Raw genomic sequence first — 16,957 nt, forward strand, 5'->3', positions numbered from 1 at the left:
TCTTGTTTTTTTTTGTTTTGTTTTTTAAAGGGTGGAGGGTAGGGGGAAAAGGTTTCTTTATAGAACTTTCTCCAAGGAAACTGCTCAGCAGTACATGCATTAAAAAGGTCCATTGTCTACATCTAAAACAGGCTGAAACTATTGGCAATCAATATCCTTGACTGCTCCTTTTTTGTTGCCATGTTCACTCAAATTTACCACTGCTGCAAGTTTACCAGACCCTTAAAAAGGAACAAGGACTACTGCAAGACAAGGAAGCAGCACTTAGCGTTGTCCCCCAATCCATGCCAAAACAGAAATCTAGGAAACCAAAACTGTGTGTGGGGGTGGGGGGGAAGACGACATGTAGGATTAAACCAGGAGTTGCTTCCTTGCCTGCATCCTATTCCACCCAGTGAGGTAACCCCTGTCCTCCTCCTCGAACACCAGTCACTTCTGGACTGGGATGACACAGCTATTTCACACCAATACCAATGCAACTGGTGTTTCTTTTGTCATACGGACAACAAAAATATAGTTTCTTCAGTTACCAGACATGGAAGCATTAAAAGTAGACAGACATGGAGTTATAAGGACTAACTTCATAATAGTAGGAACTATTAGTCAATTAGAATGAGGGGCATATGCTTGTATGTTGGAATATTGTGATCCTGGTTATAAGTTTTATCTGTTTTTCTATAAAACAAAGACAATGCAATTAATCTGTACTTGTCCACACACAATAGGTGCTCACCTCATCCCAAAGACATTTATCATACAATATACAGAGTGCTTTAGGGCTAGGAACAAAAATTACACATAAACCGGTATAAGTGATCAGAAACTGGTTCAGATCTGTAACAACAGAAGTTCAGTGCACATAACTGCTTTCAAAATGGATGAAACCAGTTTAAGATAAACGTGGATGGATATACCATCAGACTTAACCAATTTAGGTTAAATCAGTTTACTGAACTTGTCCCAGATCCCCTCTAGATTCAAGTTAACTCAGTCCCCCAGCATCCCAGAATGCTTTGCACCTGCCCTGCAAACACCTCCTAGCAGGGTGGGAGGGCTAGCTTTGGCCCAAGCTGTATGCTCCAGCCAAGCAGAGATGTGTGCTCTAGCACCTCCTGGCTTCTTGTCTGGACCGCTGTAGGCATGTGGATGCATTTCCAGAATCAAAAGTGAATGTCTGTTCACTTGCTTATTGGTTCAATCTACGTAGCTTAGTCTAACTTGCAAAAATGGAATTTCATAGATTTCATAGACATTAGGGCTGGAAGGGACCTTGGAAGATCATTGAGTCCAGCCCCCCGCCCAAAGGGCAGGAAGCTGTTTGCCAGTGCTACTGCACAGTAACCTCTAATTACCGTGCATTTATTTAGTACTTGCTAATACAAGTACTAAATAAACGTGCAGTAGCATCTCGTGTAGATGCACCCAGTATTGTCTCATACAAGGGAGAGAAAAGTGAACAGACTACAATTCTGCAACTGGTGCCTTAACGTAGGGCTTATGAAAGGGGGACGATGGAAGTACAGTTGTACCAGGCTCCCCCAAATCAGAGCCCTAGTTCTTATTTCCAAAATGGAAGAGGGGCCCTACCAGGATGTACTGGGTCCAAATTTCTCCCCCACAGGCCCTAGTCATGAATCTTCTTGATATAATTAATTTTATGTTTAATTCGTGAGACATTCAATTTACTGTGAAGATTAATTTCTTAAATGTACAGAAAGAATATTTTAGAATACAATAGACAAAATTACATTATAGTGCTCTATAAAATTTAAAGTTTTGCTAAAACATACAATAATATTTTGCTATTATATACAATTTTACTGTCCATTTTATGGATTTGTTGTAGCAAATGCTGCAAATAAAGTACTGTTTTATATAGGAGCTCACCTGCAGAAGAAGAATACAGTATATAGAACTGAGATTGCCTGCAGTAACCTAGGACAACAGATTATTTCACTTTTATAAATTTATCAAGAGTCATTTTGAAACCAAGTATAAATACATGCATTTATAATTACATACTAAGTTGGGTTCTTTCTCTATTGCTTTTAATGACAGGTTGCATATCATTTTAAACATCTTCCCAACTGGCACCAACTGCCTTTAAAAGGAGGTTTTACATATTAAATATTTAATCTTTTAATAGATACTTGTAACTTTAATTAATCTTTATTAAAACACATGCATGCTCCTGCAAAGAGGTAAGTGTGCATTTTATAAAGCAACAGCATTATAACTTGGCCAGAAGCATTCCAGATTTCCCTTTCAAGCAAAGGTGGCTAACAGGATTGTGCGAAGCTTCTGTTACTGGATTTGGAGATTCTGCCGCCAAATCGAATCAACCAGGAGACCCCTTAATCTCTCCGAATTGATTCAGAGGATTCTGATTCAATTCGGTGGAGATTTGATGATTCAGACAGAGTCACCGCTTTAAATGTTTTTTCTACATACCTCAAGGTACCAGGAGGCTTGTGAACACTGAGATGGTGGGGTACATAAAGTGTCCCACAGGAGCATGGTGGAGTCCCCAGCACTCTGCAGCAGACCTGGAAGTGAACCAGAAGTACTTCCGGTCCAGTTCTGGGTCTGCCACCGAGCACACGGTGGGGGGGGGGGGAACCCCTGTGCTCCTGTGGGATGCCCCATCCGCCCCACCTTCTCAGCATTCACGAGTCACACCTGGTACCTCAAGGTATGTAGAAAAAAACATTTAAAGCCGTGTCTACAGCTGAATCGCCGATTCTCCAAATCCACACCAGATCTTCGATTTGGCCAAATCCGAATCTGAATCGGGACAGTGATCTGAATCAACGAATTGAATCACTGTCCCCCGAATTGGGACGGATCCAAATCAAATACAGCCCACTTCACACACCCCTAGTGGTTAACCTGTGGCTCCAGAGCCATGTGCAGATCTTTAACAGTTAATATGCATCTCCTTGAATCTTTGCACAAGCACGTGACATAATGGCTATGGAAATTGGTCACTGTGGGGTTGTGCAAAAATTCAAGGAGACGCATGTTAACTTCTGAAGAGCTGCATGTGGCTCTGGAGCCGCAGGTTAACCACCCTTGCTCTAAATGATGCAAAAGTACATTCTTCAGTATGTAATCTTCTACATATAAAAAATTAGCCACTTCACTTCTAAAAAGTTTTTTTAAGCTACTGTCCTACAAAAACCATTAATTTCTTGGATCTAACCATGACAATCTAGAAACCTTAGTTGTTATATTAAGATGCAGTTTATAACATTTTACCTCTTCTTCAAAGCACTGAACATTAAGAATAACTACAAACCAGAACTTTTGATCATAATACCTTTAATACTTTTCACTTTTAAATACTGGTTTTAAAATTTGTGATTGTAACATGGAAGAGCCAACTTTTAATTTTTAAAACTTATCATTAGGATCATAAAGCTATCAGAACAAACAGTTACACTCTACACACTCAAGGTACTCAAAATGTGATTCATGTTTTCAGTCTGTAGATGAACAGTGGTAATTCAACAGTACAACTGTGAACAAAAACAAATAGTGGACAACCTGATTAGTTTAAAGAAATATCAGCACAATTAGGTAAAAAAAGTTTGCCCTCTAAGTGCCAATGGGATCTTTTATATTGAAAGTGTGTCAGATTGTTCAGTCTGAGAAAATGATTTAGATAAGACACTGAACAATTTCCAGTTTTTACTGGGGATATAGGATCAAACTACCATGTTAGGTATTCCACAGTCATCTAATTTGGTTAAGACAACAGAAACTGGGGTACAATCCCATGTAAAAATTGCTGCTTTTTTTTTCTCTGATTGGGCTGAATTAAACTGAATTGATATACCTTTGAAACAAAAAGTTACAAGGGCAGGGACCCCCGCTTGAAAATGGAACTGAAACTGTAGGAATAAGATAGTTACATAAAGTTGGAAGAAAAAAGAGCCCAAGTGTTGGAAGTGGGATTAAAAAGATTTAAGAAAGTCCCGAAAGTGAGGAAAGGCAGGAGATCTTTTCTGGAAGAAAGAGTATAAATGGCTATACATCTGAATAGCCTGAGAAGCCTATACTTTACACACTTTTAAAGGGTCAATACTTGTGACCTTGACCTTACAACACTGAATACTTTCTTATAAGTCTCTCATAACTCTTACTGGGCAGGGCTTGCTGCAGGTGACGTACATGTGATTTTATCTTAAAGTAAAAGGTATTCTTTACAAATAGTATCTGTAGTGTATTTTTATTTACAGAATAAATTGCAAAAGTACATCACATTTAGTGCAAATGCAACTAATGATATTAAGATTTATATACTGCTTTGTAAACTTTCCATACAATTGTAAAATAAAGCTATCCAATTAAATTAAGAAAATTACTTGTCTGTGTTCAATTGAAAGGAGTTAAACATCTATACATTTGGGATATATAATTATTTTCTGTAAAGTTCCCATCAGTGGCTATGGCAGATGAATCATTGTTCAACTGATTGTAAAGATGAAGCACATTTGAGGTAAGACATTTTTTAAATATTATACAAAATGCTCACTGGTTATGTAGTAAAGGTACAGTTTTTCCATCTTATTTGCCTTGCTAACATTACCATATAGGCACTTTTCTATATAATCAAATTAAGAATAGAATTATTCTGTAATAAGGCATATTCTATGCACATCATTTAAAAAGGCAAATAAAAAAGGAGAAAAATGATGGAGCATGAAATCTATGTGTATGTTTAATTGTATTATGAATGTATTTCTAATGTTTTATGCAAAATAAAGACTAACATACAAGGAAGTAATCCATTTTTAACACTGTGCAGGTATCTTATTTAATTACAGCCAAATTTAATTGAATCCATTTTATATAACAATAAGTTTAATTTAATCTTCAGGCACCTGCTATACTATACCAAATAAAACTCTTTTGGAAAAAAAATATATCTCTGAATCTCACATTTTGATACAAAAGTGAAATGCCCAAGAATACCTTGGAATAGTCTCCAACTATAGGACATCAAATAAGATGTCTACTAGAGCAAGTACCAGCCTTTGCCACAAACATCTCTTAGTGACTACTTCCAGAGACAGGCAAAATATTTGATATTTACATTTCTCACAGCAACTAAGGGGAACTTTTCATTTAGAAAATATGGATTTTCATAGCTCTTACATTTTTTCATCACGAGGTAAACATTAACGCAACTCATATTTTCTGTGTGAACCTCAGAGCATGGCTTTATTAAGATGAGAAACAAGACGTGCAGGTCCATGAAATAATATATTTGCTTTTACTTCCAGACTTGGAATGTTGCCCTATGTAGTCCAATTTGCTTCAATAAATATTACAGTGTACCTTCCACTGTTTCAGGAAAACCCTGGATATCATGCAAAAAGCAGCCCAAATGTAGCATTGATAGACCACCATTGCAGCTTTTCAGTCAGTCTTTTGCCCGTTCATACAGAATCTAACTAGAAATTTCTGGATCATGTTCAATAACAAAAATTCTGTAGCACATATTACATAACTAAAAAATACAATAGAAATATAAAGATATCTGGAAAAAATAAAGCTTTTCACACTCTTCCTCCCTCAGAGCCAAAGGTCTTCATAGGAGTAAGACAATAGAAAAGGCAGAGTCATAAGGATATTGACAGCCCTCAGTTAATAACTGACATTTTACATAACAAGATTATTCATTTTAGAAACAAGCAGCAATAAACTATGATTATACAAAGCAAAACAAAACCTGCCAAAAGAGTCACCTAGATTGTACTGCAAACCTGTAAAAATAACACAAACAGGTTTTTGTGCATATAAAGCACATACAGGATGCTATATGTGCATTTGTCTTTTGTGCTTTTTAGACATGCACAAAAACAGGAACTGTGTGAGTTATCTTATAAAGGTCCACAGCAAACAAAAGCTTTGCAAATCATTTAAAATTAAAGCAGTAACCCAAGTTGGTGATTCAAAGTTGTATTTCTCTCCTCTAAAGCAAGCAAATAAAAACAGCCATATACATGTATCAATACATGTATTTATAATTACACACTGATTCAGCAGGAGAGCTAGCAGGAGACAGCTAGTGTTAGATGTTCAGCCTCATGGTGTTGCAATATTTCTTCACTTTAGTACACAAAGCCTAGGACTTGGGCCATAAAGACTGTAGATCCTATGTTCCAGCTTGGAGCATTCAATTTGGTTTCCCTCTCCAACATGGAATGTTCACACAGTCTTGTTCCAGTCACTGTAAAAAACATGGAAAGAACATGGCAGAATTAATGTCAAGTATCACATAAGAATAAGTTATGAAATACGTTTCTAGAAAAAGTGCAATTCAGAAACTCTTTTCCTGTTTGTATGAGCCAAGTTTACCAATTCACTTTCAGTCAAGCTATCTGTAACTGAAGGCATCTAAAATAATGTAGGAGCTTGGCATTATTACAAAAGAGGATCAGATGACTCAGATTTTTTAGGCCTTTGTATGCTAAATGAAACCTATTCAAGAGCTAGCCAGTGTAAAGATCAGAACAGCAAGCAGGCAAAAATTCATCTAGTTTACCTTCTGCTATATCAGAGCTGCAGATTCTGCCTACACAGCTGACACCTTACTGCTCTGGCCTAACAGTCATGTGTCAAAGCATACTGCAATCTCAGTGTAATGGCACAAAAGCACACACCTAAATCTTCCATAAGCAACAAGCTTGCGTCTGATAACATAATTGAGACTGCCCTGAAAAAGACTGGAGAGCCAATTAACATCAGCTGTGACCAGATAGTGACATTCAAAGCTACATCAGCACTTGACAACAGATACTCACCAATGGCAGAGACATCTATTTGACTCAATCTACACCATTTTGCGATTTTACAGTAAAAATGGATCAATCTCAAAAATCCTAAATCAATATCCTGTCAGCTAGATGACAAAAAAAAATGAAACTGTTCTTTGCTAAAAGATGAATTCCATATCAAAAAATCCCATTCCTCAAAACATACAGAACCAGTCTCTGCTTTGATCATGAAGATCTTCATTGGGATGCTGGACACCTGAACTATTCACCTTTCAGAAGATGTAAAGAGAGTGTAATGTGTACAGAAAGATATTCAACTTCATAAAACCTTTGTTTCAAAATACAGGCATTTAAGACTAGGTTTGACAGATGAGGAAAAGTCAATGCTGACCCTTCTCATGCATTTCTAGCTTATTAAAAACGTTGTCTACATTTAGGTAACATCAGCCCATTCAGTTCAGTATAGCCAATCAGACTAAAATGTGCAAACAAAAATAGTCTGCACTATTTACACTGAATTTGGACATACAACATAAAATTAAAGTTCTCAAAGTATGTACAATTTGTTCGGAAGAAATCAACCACTTTTCTCACATACCACACACCCCACAATAAGACTGACAGGACCTGGCCCCAGGGGCAGCTGCGATGCCCCTTGGGGACCATGCAACTCCTGGCCCACTCTGGTCTCCTCAGGGTATCCTCCCATTTTCCTTGCCTGCCACTCCTTGATATTTTAGCATTAAAGGGAAGCTGCTCCAGGGTCACAGAGCAACCCGTAGTTCGTTTTGGCCAGCAGGCCCCTCCCATACCCAGGTGACCCTGGCCCTAAGGCATTAAGCTGCAATTCCTGGCCCTGTCAGTGCCTCATTTAACTTACCAGCTATTCAAAGCCTCCATCCTCCCCTCTAGCCATACTTATGCATCACAGATGTTGCTTCAAGTTCACCCACCAGGCCTACTGGCCCCATCTGTTAACCAACCCACTGAGCCTGCTGAGCCCCTGGCCCTGGTCTGGCTTCTGCCCCTCTTGGGCTTCACTCCCTTTTACCATGCTTTAGTCCTATTGGCTTACGTCTGCTATGGCTTCAGTGTCACTGCCTTGGCTTAGTTCCTCCAGCCCTCTGGGTCCCTAATCCTAGCCTGAACTGATTTAACTCACTCCCAGTCTTTGGTCTTCTGAATCCTTGATCTCAGGCTGGGCTGCTTTCAATCACAGAATCATGGAAAATTTGGGTTGGAAGGGACCTTAGGAAATCATCTACTCCAACCCCCTAACTCAAAGCAGAATCACCCCCAACTAGATCATTCCAGCCAGGGCTTTGTTGAACCAGGCCTTAAAAACCTTCAAGGAAGGAGAGTCCACCACCTCTCTAGGTAACCTGTTCCAGTGCTTCACCACCCTCCCAGTGAGAATGTTTTTCCTAATAACTCACCTAAACTTCCCTTGCTGCAGCTTGACACCATTGCTTCTTGTTCTGTCATCTGCCACTGAGAACAGTCTCCATCCTCTTTGGACCCCGCTTCAGATAGCTAAAGACTGCTATCAAATCCCCTCTGTCTTCTCTTCTGCAGACTACATAAGCCCAGTTCCCTCAGCCTCTCCTCAGAAGTCATGTGCCCCAGTATCCCTAACCATTTTCACTGCCCTTCACTGGGCTCTTTCCAACACGGTCACATCCTTTATGTAGCAGGTGGGCCAAAACTGGACATAGTACTCCAGATGTTGCCTTACCAGTGCCAAATTGAGAAGAACAATTACTTCCCTCAACCTGCTGGCAGCGCTCCTGCTAACACAGCCCAGTATGCTGTTAGCCTTCTTGACAACAAGAGCGCACTGCTGACTATATCAATCTTATTGTAACCCTCAGGTCCTTTTCCACAGAGCTGCTGCTTAGCCAGTTGGTCCCAAGCCTATAGCAGTGCATGGGATTGTTCAGTCTTATGTTCAGGACTTTGCATGTGTCCTTGTTGAACTTCATGAGATTTCTTTTGGCCCAATCCTCTAATTTGTTTAAGTCACTCCTACAGCATATCTACTACTCCCCCCAGCTTGTCGTCATCTGCAAGCTTGCTGAGGGTGCACTCCATTCCATCTTCCAGACTGTAATGAGGATATTGAACAAAACCAGTCCCAGGACATACCCATGGAACTCCACTTAACGATGGCTCCCAACTAGAACAAGCTATTGATCACTACCTGTTAAGATCATCAGTGGCAGGTCCTGTCAGACCAACCTGGTGGCCTTTTACGACCAGGTCACTAAATCATTGGATGCAGGGGTGGCAGTGGATATAGTTTTCCTAGACTTCAGGAAGGCTTTTGATACTGTCTCTCACCCCATTCTCATTAGGAAGCTGGGGGACTGTGGCGTAGACACCCATACAGTCCAGTGGGTCGCCAACTGGTTAGAGAGTCGCACCCAGAGGGTGGTAGTGGATGGGTCCTTCTCGACCTGGAAGGACGTGGGAAGTGGGGTCCCACAGGGCTCGGTCCTTGGGCCCGCCCTGTTCAATATCTTCATCAGTGATTTGGATGAGGGGGTGCAAAGCACCCTGTTCAAGTTTGCTGATGACACTAAGATGTGGGGGGAAGTGGGCACAATAGAGGGGAGCAACAGGCTACAGTTGGACCTAGATAGGTTACAAGGATGGGCGGAGGAGAACAGGATGGGGTTTAACACAGACAAGTGTAAGGTGATGCACCTGGGGAGGAACAATCGGCACCACACATACAGGCTGGGGAACTCCCCTCTTGTCAGCACGGAGGTGGAAAAGGATCTGGGAGTCATTATTGACTCCAAGATGAACATGAGTCGGCAATGTGGGGAGGCGGCTAGGAAGGCCAACTGCACCTTGTCGTGCATCCACAGATGCATCTCGAGCAGGTCCAAGGAGGTGATCCTCCCCCTCTATGCGGCACTGGTCAGGCCGCAGCTGGAGTACTGCGTCCAGTTCTGGGCGCCGCACTTTAAGAGGGATGTGGACAGCATCGAGAGGGTCCAGAGGAGGGCCACTCGTATGATCAAGGGACAGCAGGGTAGGTCCTATGAGGAAAGGTTGCGGGACCTGAACCTGTTCAGCCTTCAAAAGAGAAGGCTGAGGGGGGATCTTGTGGCCTGTTATAAACTGGTTAGGGGGGATCAGCAGGCGCTGGGGGAGTCCCTGTTCCCCCGAGCGCCGCAAGGAGTGACCAGGAACAATGGTCACAAGCTGGCGGAGGGAAGGTTTAAGTTGGACATCAGGAGGCGCTACTTCACGGTCAGGGCGGCTAGAGTCTGGAACCAGCTTCCAAGTGAGGTGGTGCAGGCTCCCACCCTGGGGGTTTTTAAGAGGAGGTTGGATGACCACCTTACTGGGGTTGTTTGACCCCAGTGCTCTTCCTGCCATGGCAGGGGGTCGGACTAGATGATCTGCTCAGGTCCCTTCCGACCCTAGAAGGTATGAAACTATGAAGTCCAACAATCCATCCAGCTTTTCTATCTACCTTACATTCCCTTCATCCAACCCATATTTTCTTAGTTTGCTTGCAAGAATGCTGGGGGAGGCCTATCAAAAGGCTTGCTAAAGTCAAGGTACATCACATCCACTGCTTTCCCTGCATCCATAGAGCCAGTCATCTCATAATAGAAGGCAATCAAGTGCATCTTGTCCCTGCCCTCAGGCATGACTTGCCCTTGATCGGTCCATGCCGACTCTTCTCGATCACTTTCTTCTCCTCCAAGTATGCAGAAATGGATTCCTTGAGGACCTGATTTTTCCAGGGACTGAGGTGAGGCTGACTGGTCTGCAGTTTCCTGGATCCTCCTTCCCTTTCTTAAAAGGCTGGCCCCATATTTGCCCTTCTCCAATCATCTGGAACCTCCCCAGTCACCATGAGTTCCCAAAGATAATGGCCAGTGGCTCTGCAATCCCATCAGCCAGCTCCCTCAGCACCTTGGGATGCATTGCATCTGGCCCCATGGACTTGGACATATCCAACTTCTCTAAAAAGTCCCTCACCTGTTCTTTCACCACTGAGGGCTGCTCACTCCTTAAACTGTATTGCCTGGTGCAGAAGTCTAAGAGCTGACCTTGCCCGTGAAGACAGAGGTAAAAAAGGCACTGGGTACTTAATCTTTTCCTCATCCTCTGTCACTAGGTTGCCTCCCCCGTTCAGTAAGAGACCCACACTTTCCCTGAACTTCCTCTTGTACTAACATACTTGTAGAAACCCTTCTTGTTACCCTTTATGACCCTTGCTAGCTACAACTCCAGTTGTGCTTTGGCCTTCCTGACTTCATCCCTGCATGTCTGAGCAATATTCTTATACTCCCCAGTCATCTGTCCAAGTTTCCACTTCTTGTAAGCTTTCTTTTTGTGTTTAAGCTCACCAAAGAGTTCTCTACTACACCAAGCTGGTCACATGCCATATTTGCTATTCTTCCTGCATTTGAGGATAGTTTGTTCTTGCCCCTTCAGTAAGGTTTTTTTTAAAATACAACCAGCTTTCCTGGACTCCTTTCCCCCTCAGACTGGCCTCCCAGGGCATCCTGCTCATCAGTTCCCTGAGGGAGTCCAAGTCTGCTTTTTCAAAGTCCAGGGTCCATACTCTGCTGCTCACCTTCCTTGCTTTTGTCAGGATCCTGAAGTTGATCATCTTGCAGTCACTGCTGCCCAAGTGACCAATGCCCCAGCCTGCAGCCCTCTGGGTCCCTGACCACAGGCTAAGTTGCCTAACACTGGTCCGGGCTCTCCCAGCTTCAGCTTAATTCATCACACCAGCCTCAGCCCTCTGGGTCCCTGATGCCAGGGTAGGCTGCCTGCCACTGAGGGCCCCATCAGGCACCCTTCTGTGGCCTCCACAGCTTCCCTATAGCCACAACCCATCCTCCAATATCTACCTTAGTCAAAACAAATGCAAGCAAATCGAACAGCACTTAGCACTCTCCCTGCAGCCCTCTGGGACAGCTTGGGTGTCAGCCATTCCATCTCCTGCAGCAATCTTATTCAGGAGCTCCTCTCCCTGAAGCCGGCAGGGCCAGACTGATGGCTAAAATCTCAGGCACTGGTTGTGTATGCCCCAAAGTTCCACCTTTTCCTGTCAGATGGTTCTCCAGCCACACACAGGGGTTTCTCCTTTTGGCTTGATTAATATCCTGTCCTCTACTGCAGTTTAGCTTGGAGTTCCTAATCCTGTGCTGCCTGGAGGTCTGCCCCTTGGCAGCATGCTACATAGCAGCTAGCTCCAGGACAGTCCCTCTAAATGGTAGCACCTATCCTGTTGTTGTTTCTGGCCCGCTTGCTTTCTGACGGCTCTCTCTCTAGCAGCTAGCTTGCTTCTTAGCTGCCTTGCTCCCTGCCCTACACAGCAAGCTTGATCTGCTGCTCTCTCCTTCAAGTAACAATAGCCTTTGGCTCCCTGTTACAAAGACGCATCTTGTTTCGGGGAATGACTAAAAAAAGATTTATCCAGAGATGTGGCCATGGTGGAGAATGGGCTCACTTCACCCTCCCTTTCCTGTTCAGGCAAAAGCTAGTTTTAACCCCTTTTACAGCTGAATTGTCAAAGCTGAAATTGTAGCTGCTGGTGAAGACTGAACTCTATTGGTAGATCTAGGATTTTGAAGAGAGCTAAAAAACCACACAAAGCATCCCTCTGCAGAGTTGTGAAATAGGAGAGACCAAAAGTGGCTAACACAGACAGCAGAATTGCTAAAGAAAGGACCTTGATTAGTGGAATGTCTTGACAATTAAAAAAGGAAAGTATGTTGTTAATACCAAGATGAAAAACAATTAGCAGGAATCAAGTAGATAGAGTCATGAAGTCAACTGACTTCCTCAACACTACTAGAACAGAAGTGCCACTGCTACCATTCCAACCAGAGAAATCAGCTCCTTTGCTTAAAGATAAAATTGGGATATGTGGAAGGCTAATTCTGAAAGGGAGGAAAGTGCATATGTATAAGCAGGGGGAATAAAAAATTTTAAAAATGAATTTAAAATTTAAATCAATTTTTTAAATTTAATCATATTTTTAATTCTTTTTGTTAAGATGTTTTTTAAAAAAGAATAAACCTATATCAAGATAGGTTCAATGTTATGGGGCTCCCAGAGGCTCCTCTATAGATTAAAGAAAACCACTCTCGCCAGTGGGACTCAGTGCTCAGCCTAGAAGATTCCATTAATCATCTCTGTGATGCTTATTTTCAGTTCTCAAACTGTGGATGAATCTCCAGAGATAACATCCTTTTTAACAGCAGTATATAGAGATGAGAGATAACAGACCTGATTACCTACCCATCAGCCCTCTCATCTCTCTGCAAGTTTGTGTATACAGAGTCAAGCCTTTATCTCTCTCTAACTTCTTGAAACTTTTCACTTTTAAATGAATAGAGGCTTGTTGGGGGTGGAGTAGATCTGGGCAAGGAGGAAGAGTCTGCAGATAAATGCAAGGAGGGAGCATCCCTAGAAACAAAATAAACATTTTGAGCAGAATATTCCAGAAGCCTTGGGTATGACAGAAGTCTTTGTTCCTAAGTACACAGCCTCTTAATCGGTTTGAGATCTAGTCAAGGAATGGTATGGTAGAAGGGAAAACCTATCATGGCAGCAGGCTTGCCAGGCCATAAAAGAAGAAAATCAAAGATGAGAAGAAATCTAGAAGAAAGCCGCAAGCTAATAACTATGGCTGCAGCACTCATCTGATGTCCTCTTAATACAGCATGGCAAAAATATCTGCCAAATATCCATGATTAATCTAGCGAGTTGGAGATAGTCCACCTCCCAATATATCTCCTTCAATTAGCTTTGGTAAATAAAATAACCAAATCATAATTCAGTTGTCTGATGTAGTTGCAAAATGAATCTGAAAAATATCAAAATCACTGCTTTAAAATCTATAGCGTGTACCTTCTAAAAATGAAACCTACATCTCCAAGTTGTGACTAATATACATGAAGGTTATATCAAACAACAAGAATGCACATTTGTAGAAAAAGATTAAAATCGAGGCTTCCTGACCAGTTATTTAAATAGTAATTTTAGTTGCGATTTAAAATAGATTTAATTTAAATCAAATTCATCCTGGATATGAGAAGAAATATGGTAATTGTAAATCTTATTTTTTTCTACATACATAGAAAATAAATGTACTTGCTAAATAAGTGTTACTGCAAAATTCAGAATACATATGCAAGTTCTAATCTCTAAAAATGTTTAAACATTTCTACATTGCTTATCTTTTGTTTAGCCTTAAGTACTTACATCAACTTATAGAGAAAAAAAGTGACAAGTTCAGCAAATACCTGTTAATACTAGAATAAAATAGGCTTTCCTGCTGTTTTCTCTTGCACATATGATGTGAAACGCTTCAGGAATTTGGGATACTCCCGTTTTGCCACTGCCCGTAACACTGAGGCTGGTGCCCATCCCCCAGGGTTCACTAAAAAAAATTAAACTAGATATAAGTTGCATTTGCACACAGGTGGCTGGACAGGTAAATGCTTCATAGTATATACATTTTGTCTGCAAATGTGATGCTTAATGTTGACCATCCATCCCCTGCAATCCAGAAGCACAATTTCTTAATAACTGGTTGATTAGATGTAGAAATTATAAAGGCTAAGTAGCTAAGGGAATACCATTTGTTATTTACCAAAAATATAAAGCACTATTTAAAAGTTACACAGAGCCAGAATATGCCACTTAGGACGATTCCTGTTTTTAAACTCAGTCAGGATCCTATCCAGGCCAAGATCTGGTATCAAACTAATGTCAAGTTTGCAGGTACCATCTGTGGAAAATATTATACACATTTAAAATCTGATGAAGAATCTAGTGCAACATTAGGAGGAGTTGTTGATTTATCATGCAAACTGCAAAAGGAAAAACAATTAGGGCTTGTGATGTTCTGTACTTTCATTTGGGATGTACTGAATGCCTAAATAACTAAAAACTTTACAATACATTTAACTTGTTCCCTCCATTGGGCTATTTGTTTGCCTTTTTTTTAAATATATCAGATGACAAACCAACTTTCTTCAGCTGATCGCTGAGCCAGGGGGGAGTAGGAGGCCCCTCCAGTGGGCCTGGATGTGGACCGAAGTACTTCCAGTCCACTTCCGGGTTTGTCACTGAGCATGCGGGGGGCTCCCCCGCACTCCTGTGGGACACTCCATCCATCCCAGCACTGCACCTTTCATGAGCCATGCTTGGTACCTTGAGGTATGCAGAAACAACATTTAAAGCTGTGTCTATGGCTGAATCGCCGATTCTCCGAATCAGCATAGAATCTTCAGATTCAGATTTGGCCAAATCAAAATCAAACTGAATCACTGTCCTTGATTCGGGCCGAATCTGAAATCGAATAGGGCCCATTTTGCACACCGCTAATGGACTGACTAGCAAGACTCTGCAGGGCTCTTCGTGACATTAATGGCCCCCTCCCTCCACTGATCTCATAGCAGGATCAGGGCCATTGACAGCTAGAAAACAAATGCAATGGCAAATAAGAGCCAGGTCAGTAAGAGGCAAGCAACTGGGAATAGAATGGATTTTAGTTAGATTTATGTTACCACAACACAGGAATACATGATAAACACAAAAATCATTTAGCCAAGATGCCCAAATAGAAGACTATAATCCTATAGCATTTTTCAGAAAGAACAAGTACCTCCAGCATCCTTGTTTCTCATTCCAAAAAAAAAGGAGTATTTGATTTACTGCTCAATGGTGTTGTACTTGCCTGTACTCTGTGTTTTATTAATTGCTTTGTGCAGTATTATTTTAGATTAGTTCAATTCTGAATGGGTCTCTCAATTCTGGGAAAATGGATTTTGGTATAGAACACCCAGCACTGCCTATAATGTAGTGACAGCACTGAAACTATAACATTCCAGAGCCCCATGAAAATTAAAAGTGTAAGGACAGAATACATTTTAAAATTCAGTAAATTCAAGTACTATACACTAATCACATTACCTCCATATTTATTTGAATTAAAAATAGAATGGTTTATTAATGCTGCAGGATTTAGTGCTTCTGTAAAAATTCCTTGTCACAATACTGAGCTGCATATGGAGATTTTACTAAAGAAAACTTAATACAGTAGTATTAAAAGGAATAGTATTGATAATACATAAAATATTTCCCAGGTATTTGAGAGAACAGTTGATCATTCTGCTGCTCTGCACTATGGATATGGACAGATGATCATATACATTGTTATAATTTACATTGGTTTTGCACATTTACATTATACCTAGGTACTTAACCAACTGATGCTCACTTATTAGGTGTAGGCTGTTATTACTACAACTCCCCACTAGGCGGCTGGAAGCAGGTAACAAGCTAACGATTACCATTGGTCAAGCTGCATAGATATCAGGTTTTTCCAGGAACAAATTCTACACTAGAAATTAAGCCAGTCTCAGGATCTATGCTGTCTGTCTCCTACCTTTTTAAAATGGTGTAAACCCTTCAACTATCTAGGCCAGTTCTCAACCTCTCTAGACTCACAGCTCCCCTTGGAAAATGCCAGCCCTTTCACTTGTTCCTTTGACTACAGAACACTACTACAGCAATTCTTCCGTTACAAGGAACTCAAAGACAATACCAAGTCAGAATGCTGCTGACTGTACAAATTTCTATTTGAAACCTGTGTTTAAATGTTGTAAATTATGTTGGTACACCTAACAGTGCATGAAACCCTGTTTAAGAATCCCTGGTCTAGGCCCTCAAGGAGTCATGCTGAAAAATGTGGAAAGCAAGTGAAGAGATACATGCATTACTCTAATAGTTTCCATTTCAAAGCACAAAATATTATATAGTTCCTAAGTTATCTTTTAAAACAGCAGTTTTCAACCTTTTTTACCTTTCACCCTTTCATAATTTTTCAGCATTTAAGGCCATCCTAGTTGAGAACCTATGAGACGGAACCTAGCTCATGTCAGCTGAATGGAGTACCAGAGGGGGTTCAGTCTTCTGTGCCCTTTGTTTTTTTCTTCCCACCAACTCCCAACCCCTGGTCTGTACCCGAGGTCACAATTGCTACTCCCTCCAGGGACTCAAATGTTAGTAATGGAGTCAGATGCGCATACAACTCTTCCTACTGGCCCCAGGAGCAAAGGAGGGGATGGGAAGAAATGGGAGATTAGGACAGGCTGAAAAGTGCAGCCTCACAGCTGTTTGTT

At 41.3% G+C, this 16,957-nt stretch overlaps 1 protein-coding gene across 2 annotated transcripts in view; it reads right to left on the reverse strand.

Moving 5' to 3' along the window:
• Positions 1 to 3,304: 3,304 nt before the first annotated feature.
• The window catches only part of COL4A3BP (collagen type IV alpha 3 binding protein), a 162,764-nt gene continuing 149,111 nt past the window's right edge, over positions 3,305 to 16,957 (reverse strand). For both annotated transcript variants that reach the window (XM_019517705.1, XM_019517703.1), the window contains 2 exons: positions 14,072 to 14,208; positions 3,305 to 6,238 (listed from right to left, as the gene is read on the reverse strand). In XM_019517705.1, the coding sequence (XP_019373250.1) occupies positions 14,081 to 14,208 (128 nt within the window). In that variant the 3' untranslated portion in view covers positions 3,305 to 6,238; positions 14,072 to 14,080. The remainder of the gene's footprint in view (positions 6,239 to 14,071; positions 14,209 to 16,957) is intronic.

Source organism: Gavialis gangeticus, unplaced genomic scaffold, assembly GCF_001723915.1.
Source record: "Gavialis gangeticus isolate Ggan-Ray unplaced genomic scaffold, GavGan_comp1, whole genome shotgun sequence".
NCBI lineage: Eukaryota > Metazoa > Chordata > Crocodylia > Gavialidae > Gavialis > Gavialis gangeticus.